The sequence below is a fragment of the Oculina patagonica genome, chromosome 10, assembly GCF_052425735.1.
Source record: "Oculina patagonica isolate OP01 chromosome 10, crgOcupat, whole genome shotgun sequence".
NCBI classification, from domain to species: domain Eukaryota; kingdom Metazoa; phylum Cnidaria; class Anthozoa; order Scleractinia; family Oculinidae; genus Oculina; species Oculina patagonica.
Genome location: NC_135767.1, coordinates 7,729,010 through 7,736,190, shown reverse-complemented (window position 1 = coordinate 7,736,190; position 7,181 = coordinate 7,729,010). Strand labels below are relative to the sequence as shown.

General features: G+C 37.6%; 1 protein-coding gene across 2 annotated transcripts; it reads left to right on the top strand.

Moving 5' to 3' along the window:
- Positions 1 to 1,634: 1,634 nt before the first annotated feature.
- On the top strand, positions 1,635 to 6,803 carry LOC144667441 (putative tyrosinase-like protein tyr-1). 2 transcript variants are annotated; one of them, XM_078528856.1, is made up of 5 exons: positions 1,635 to 1,739; positions 3,181 to 3,247; positions 4,294 to 4,594; positions 5,324 to 5,572; positions 5,845 to 6,802. In XM_078528856.1, the coding sequence occupies exons 2-5, from the start codon at positions 3,190 to 3,192 to the stop codon at positions 6,611 to 6,613; spliced, it is 1,377 nt and encodes a 458-aa protein (XP_078384982.1). In that variant the 5' UTR covers positions 1,635 to 1,739; positions 3,181 to 3,189; the 3' UTR covers positions 6,614 to 6,802. The 2 variants fall into 2 exon arrangements, with proteins under 2 accessions (XP_078384982.1, XP_078384983.1); XM_078528857.1 differs by having other exon boundaries at positions 1,692 to 1,743; positions 5,845 to 6,803.
- Positions 6,804 to 7,181: the final 378 nt, after the last annotated feature.

Below are 7,181 nucleotides of genomic sequence, written 5' to 3'. Positions count from 1 at the left end.
TGAAACTTGTAAGCGAATAGATTAAAGGGCAGAGAAAGATAATAAATTTGTTTGAAATAACTTTGGTAACAGATATGACAATGTAATTTGAACTTTGCTTAAATCACTCATGGGATGAACAAAATATAAACTCGCCTTAGTGGCTCAGTTAAGTATTTTCCCTCTTAAACGGGCTTGAGCTTTTCTTCCTACAAACTCATATAAACGGTTGAACTAAAATGAATTGTAAATGTTTCACCAAATTTCGGTCTCCAAAGTCAAGAAATCGGCATAAAAATCCAAAGTTCATTTTCAAATGTCGCTGGTTGTAATAACCTCCAAAAAAGGCTTCCTTTACATAACGAAAACATTCATGGGGGGTGTGGGAAGGATTTTTTTGTGTGTGTGATTTGGGAGGGTTTTTTGATGGGTTTTTTGAAGTAATCTTTGGAGGTACATTTATTATCGCAAATTTACCGTCCTAATGTTCGGTAGAAGGAAGTAGGGTTGTAATTTGAATAGATAATTCTAAGGAATTGGCTGTGAAAAGTAAGTAAGGGAGAGGAGGCTCGCTATGTGGAAATAATCAAATAACAATATCTGTTTGTGTAACAATAAGAAAGCAGGAAAAGCGCTGAATTTGGAAGTCGGATGCAACAGCTATGCAATCAACACATCGACCGCATTTTTCCATGGTCTACACTCTTATGGACCATAGAAATCATTGAAAATTCCCTCCTTAATTTCACGACACCGACAGTTACCGTTTCCTTGGGAAAACATGCAACAATTTCTCAATTTTGCGAAAGTTGCGTTGAATTTCGTTATATAGATTTCGTAATTTTTATGGTCCATACTCTCATCGACAAAAGTTCTCAACCCGGTACTTGAAGCGCGCGAGAATTCTCTCAGTCGATGGTAAAAATAAAAAAAAATTTAGTAGGGAAAGGGAGGATCTGAAGCAAATTTTAATATTCGAAATGTTGGTTGTAAGGTAAAGAAAATACTTCATGTAACAAGACCAAGAGGTGAGCTGCTTTATATACCTCGTTCAAAAACACGGATTTTTCAAAATCGAAATCCATAAATGGAGACCATAATCCATTATATGGTATAAGTATTTGTTTATCCACTCCGAACGAAAACAAAAAAAAATATTTTGAAACATGTTTAGAAAATATTAACCTGCTTTTAAATGTGTGAACGGGTATGTTATAACAATGAAAGTGGTCTGGAGTTTGCAAAATGCAGATAAATTTACCAGCTTAAAAATAACCCGCTGAATTTGTTATCTTTCGAATAATAGAATCACCCCACTAGCCACGAAGTTGAAAAGCGCGCGAACAGCTATAACCAAACGGGCGAGCCCCTTGCTACCAAAATTTTTCTTGATTTCTTACTTGAACTTCAAACCATTTGATTAAATCTTGAAAAAAGTCGATGCTATCATCACTGCATCGAAGGTGTCTTGTGTTTGAATATTTGTAATTACATCGATTCTTGAAATGCAACCCCCAGGTTAAGTGTTGAATCGTTTCAAAAACTGTTTTGATGTTGAATTTAGGGTTGTTTTGGCAGAAGTTTCGAGAATTTCCAATGATTTTGATTTATTGGCCAATCGAAATTGGACACAGACTAATCCAAAACAATCATGAATTCAAAAGATTAAGAACTTGAACAAAGCTTGAATCTTTTGTCTGTCAGTCGGTTGACTAGGTTGCTCATCCAAACTTGGTCTTCCGTTGAGATTTCGGTGGGAGGTAGGTGCGTTTTCTTTGATTTACAAACAAAGCGAAACAAATATCAAGTCTTTCCTCGTTTTGCAGTTACTAAGCCAAGCCCTTCCATCTTTAACCAAAGAAAACAATGAATAAGACCTTTCAAAAAACGTCTTGGCGTTTAGGTTAGTATATCGGCTTTTAGAAGCCGTTTTGTTACTCGATGGAGCCTGCAAATCGATAACCTTTGCGTTGCATAGAGTGAAAAGGAGAACCTTTACAAAAATTAGTACGCCTTAAGAGTAAGATGATCTTTTCTATTAAATTTAACAATTCCCTAGACTAGGAACTTTGCGAGGGAAAAACTACAAGGAAGAAAGCTGTATTAAAGAAATGATAGTTCAAAAGTAAACTTCTGCCATATCGCTAATTTCGGCGCAATGCGAACAAGTTTTCTACGAAAAATTAAAAAGAAAAATCATTTTCTAAACGAAAAAACTTAAACGTTCACACAAAGCTAGTCTCTAGCAATATAACGGATCACTGTCACATTCAACACATCTATAAATTTATATTGTCGGAATATGACACAAATTATTAATTGTCATTTGAAATCGTTTTAGAATGTATTCTCTTTTTAAAAATATTTCGAGGCTTTTTAAATTCGGGGCTAGGAATGGCGTGAAATCGTGATATTTTTTTAGTCTTTTACTACTGCTACATGTCAATGCCTTTCAGTCACGATATCCTTGTTTATGGTAAAACTCACGAGGCATTCATAATTAAGAGTTTGTGTAAAAAAATAATACTGTTCATTTTGGCTGATGTTTTGACGAAAAGAAGGTTTTAAAAACAGTTTTAAAAAGATTACCAGCAATAACATCCTATTATCTTTCCACATTAACAAGTCACTTCAACTTCAGTTTAATCCTTAGCTTTTAAATACTGGACCGTCAGTAATATCACTGTTAACAGGCTTAGCCTTTTTATCGACCAATAAATACGTGCCCTTCTTAGAAAGAGATTTGGGAAGCATTGCCTGGGTAGTTGAAGTCATTTTGGTTTTATCGGATGAAAAATATCTCCGTGTAGCGCCAAATATGGCCATTTTCGTCCCCAAATTTCATAAGTTATCAACCTAAAATAAGATTGTTTATCAGTGGTATTTCTTGATACCAGCAGAAATAATAGGACACACGTTTTTGACAAGTTTCAAAAGCCCTTTTGCGATGGACATTTTATCAAAAAATCTGTCAGCGAAATCATTGTTTTTCAGTCATTCTTGGCATAGGTTACAGCCTCGACAGTCACTGACATTTGCAGCTAGGGCAGTGAGGTTACGTATAACGCTTTTAAATTGCTTCAAAGAGGGTAAATTTCTTAGTCTAGGAGTGAGATCATTCCACAGAAAATTTTAAAAAAAGGCACGTATTGTTATAGATCAGTGTTACTTAACGCGATTTTTATTTTTTGTTATAATAAGGTTTCAACGATGATGACTGGCAGATATGTGCTTTTGATACCCTGGGTACTAGCTGTATACATCTCAGGTAACATTTCAATATTTTGCCACCTAGGCGGGCCCCTACTATCTACGCTTAAGTAGCAATATTTAAAGAGCGATTTTCGACAAAATGTATATTTTTAACTCGATTTCTCGTGGCCTACTTATGCTTTACCAACCTCATCCCCAGGGTCTTCTCAACCGCCATCTTGTAAGCGGACATGGCCCTGGAGTCGAGGTTGATGTTTTACCCATCAGCGGTTTTCTCTTAGGGCATTTTTTTTAACGACAGTGTAACCCCGTCTTATTACAACCACCTTTTGGAGTACTTAACTCAGTTAACTGCAAAACTAAAACGCAAAGACAGTAGTCCCCAAATGTCTTTGTTACTGCGCTTTAGACGTCAAGTGATAATTGTTTCTAATTCTTTTTAGTTTAACTTAAACTTGAATTGGGCGTTAGACAGTATCTACAATGTAAAATCTTACCTTCTAGGGTCATTAACCTCTCTTTTTACTAATGCAAATTTACCTCGGTGATCATCCATTCAAATACCTGTAGTATAAATGACAAAAAGGATAAATTGAATCAAAAATTTGCGTTCAGTAAAAATAACATGCTTCAGGTTGTTTTCGCTGCACTGCAAACAAAACTCAATAGCTAGAAAGTCAGAATAAAGCTACACCTGCAATGACACAATGTGAAAAAATAAGCATACCCCCGTTAATACGGCCATCATTTATGGCCCGCGGTGGCTGTATTTACGAGGTACTACGGTGTATGTATGTTATTGACCAACTTTAATGTTCGGTCAAGATGGCTGAACATTGGCCAAGTTATTTTTGGCGTGCTTGTGTGTGTCCATTACCACGAAAAAAGAACGAGGCCAAATATCGACCGACCAAGCTTGGTCAATAAGGAATTTGTAATATGGCATTAAGAATACCATTTTGCGGGACAAAGACGGGACATTCCCGAGCGGGCAATATAGCCCCCATCTCGCCGCGGGGATGGCCAATTACAACCACAGGATTTTTGTTCATATTATCCACTCGTGAAGCTAATCATATAATAATATGTTTTCTCCATAAGTGGTTTCCTCTCAAGGCAACCAGGATTATTCATGTAACCGTGTATTGGAAGGCCAGCCGGTGGATGGCCCGTGTGGTCAGCGGTGCATCTGTTTGAATGGACGGATGCAGTACTGCTGTCGGCAAAGGAAGAACTTTCCCTCAATGACACGAAGTGAACGCCTTCGTTATGTAAACACTATCATCAGAGCTTCTACTGATCGGCGCTATAGCAGTGAATACAACCAAATCATCGGAACACACAGAAGGCTGTTTGATACTGGAATTCATGATAAACAGGAGTTTCTGCCTTGGCACCGCTGGTAAGTCACGTGATTGCCTTTATCCTTTCGTTGTTACTGTTTTTTTTTAATGTGACGTCACCAAATTCTGCTAATCTAGATTGTTTTTCCTTATAAAGCCGTTGTTTTATATATTCTAGCTTCCCTCCATTTTTTCGTTCGTTCATTTACTCGTTCGCCGATCTTTGGTTAGTTCTTTCGTTCTTTCTTTCTTGCGTTCATTTATTTTTTTTCGTCTGTCCTCCCTTCGTTCCTCCGTTCACTCTTTTGTTCGTTTGTTATTTAGTTCGTTCGTTCGTTCGCTTGCTGATTAATTTATTATTTGTTTCGCAATTCTTTTTTTCCTTCGATCGTACGATCATTAGTTAGTTAGTTAGTTAGTTAGTTAGTTAGTTAGTTAGTTAGTTAGTTAAATATTTAGTTTGTTCGTTAATCGTTTTGGTTTGTTCGTTAATCGTTCGTTCTTTGGATTATTCGTTGATGTTCGTTCGTTCCATCAGTCGTCAATCATTCGTTCATAAATTATTCATTCATTCACTTATCTATCCATTCATTCGTTTGTCTGTTCGTTCCTTCGTTCATTCGTTCATTCATTCATTCATTCATTCACTTACCCATACATTTATTTGTTGTTATTGTTCGACTAGCCTTGAGAAAAATGATTAACTACACGTCACGGCTTGATTCAATGCTCAACACGTAATTGTACGACTCACATCTAATTAGTTCTCTATAACTTCTCACTTTTAGGTTTCTTCTCCGTTTTGAAAACTTGCTGCAAAGAATAGACTGCCGAGTAACCTTGCCTTACTGGGATTGGAGCTTGTTCCCAGGAGCTGCTTGGAACACGGGCACTGATGACATCTGGTCGAGCAAACCATGGGGACTGGGTGGGAATGGAAAGAGAGGGTGCGTGCAAAATGGACGCTTCGGACGACGAAAATGGAAGCTAACTCCCTCGGCTAGACGAGGCTGTCTCAGGAGAGCTTTCTCTGGTAGGTGTAGCGAGTAGAAAAGTTTATATCCCTTCGTGCTGCTCTGCTAAACTTTAAAGGGGCGATATTATAGCAACAAGAATTAAAGGCTATCAAAACGGTGAAAAGTGAACATTTTAACGAAGTCTGATCAAATTTTCATAATCTTTAGCAAACGAGGCGTCTTGTGGTCGTTTTAACCCTGAAGATGACTTAATAATAAAATAGTTTAACCTTATTATCCTTGTAATCAGTTATTTTAAAAATTATCTTGCTTTTTCATTACTTTATAGGAAGACCTCCTGATTTAATTGCTCTTTATCTGACGAAAGCGCACTCCCCGAGAGAATTTACCGAGTTTGAGCTGGATGTACGCGCCAATCTCCACGATACCGTGCACTGTCGTGTAGGAGGCACAATGTGTGCCCATAACTCAGCCAACGCACCAGAGTTCTTCCTCCATCACGCGTTTATTGACAAGATATGGGCTGATTGGCAAGAGAAGAGTACGTCTCATCTGCAAGTTTACTATCCAAATCTATCGGAAGACATCACCTTGCGCGAAGCACAGTTCCACCCCAGGGAATATATAGACACTTTGAATATGCCACACCCTGACATCGACAACGAGTACGAAGAACAAATCTGTGTCGTGTATCAAGACCCAGTCCACCCCCTGTATAATGAAATCATGAGGCGGCTCGAGCGCCTAAGTACAGCGGAAATCCGTAGAATTCCACGGCGCTACTTTCGCCCGGCAACTTCGCGGCAGTTGAAAAATCTTGGTGTTAAGCGTGCGGAACGCCGTAAAGCAAGGAAACTCCTCAAGAAGGAACTTGAACCGAAGAAAAGAATCAGTACTAAGCAACTAAGAACTCTTCTTGAGAAGATGCTGGGTTTTCGCTTAGATGATATTCCGTTCAGGTTTACATCGAAGGACAGCCCGTCCCGAAACACAAGTCTCATGTATGACCGATGGTTAGCCAAAGCTACAAATGTTACAAAAATCCACAACCAAGATTTTAAGAGCCAGCATTTTGCAAACATTTCCAATTCGTTAGTGTAGGTCAAGATTTATTTATAGACTACATTTACAAGTCCCCTCAGAGCTCGGGAATGGATGTAATTTTGAACTTGACATTCTATCACTTCTTTTTTAGAAAATTTTACCAACGTTTTTAATACATCGTTGTAGCTGAAGATTTGTTACAGGACTTGTCAAGTATAATATTTACATTTTGTGCGAAGTGATTAAATAATATTACCCAAATAACTTGACTCATTACTTTATAGCATGCCCGAGTAGGACTCTCCACAAGTTGCTCGAAATTTCCCAAAAAGTTGCTCGATATTTCTCAAAACGTTGCTCGAAAGGTGCTCAAAAAAATCCGAAACGCTGTTTTTAATTAAGAATATTTCTATAAATATATGCTAATTTTCCTTTGAAGGTAAGAGTTCTAAGCATTTTTATGCAATTTCACTGAAACAGAATTATCTAAATAACATTTTAAGGCCAAATTTTTTTAAATTACAACGAATTACGATTACAACGTGAAGATATCAATTACGTCGTGTTTGCTGACAAGTTTGCAATGTTTTAATGTTGAATGGGCCGATATTTGAACCATCTGGAA

What these genes read in the sequence shown, in the direction of transcription:
- LOC144667441 (XM_078528857.1), top strand. Translation starts at nt 3,190, where the DNA reads ATGATGACTGGCAGATATGTGCTTTTGATACCCTGGGTACTAGCTGTA. An exon ending in ACTAGCTGTATACATCTCAG is followed by an intron (nt 3,248 to 4,293) that starts GTAACATTTCAA and finishes TTTCTCCATAAG; the next exon opens with TGGTTTCCTCTCAAGGCAAC. An exon ending in TTTCTGCCTTGGCACCGCTG is followed by an intron (nt 4,595 to 5,323) that starts GTAAGTCACGTG and finishes TCTCACTTTTAG; the next exon opens with GTTTCTTCTCCGTTTTGAAA.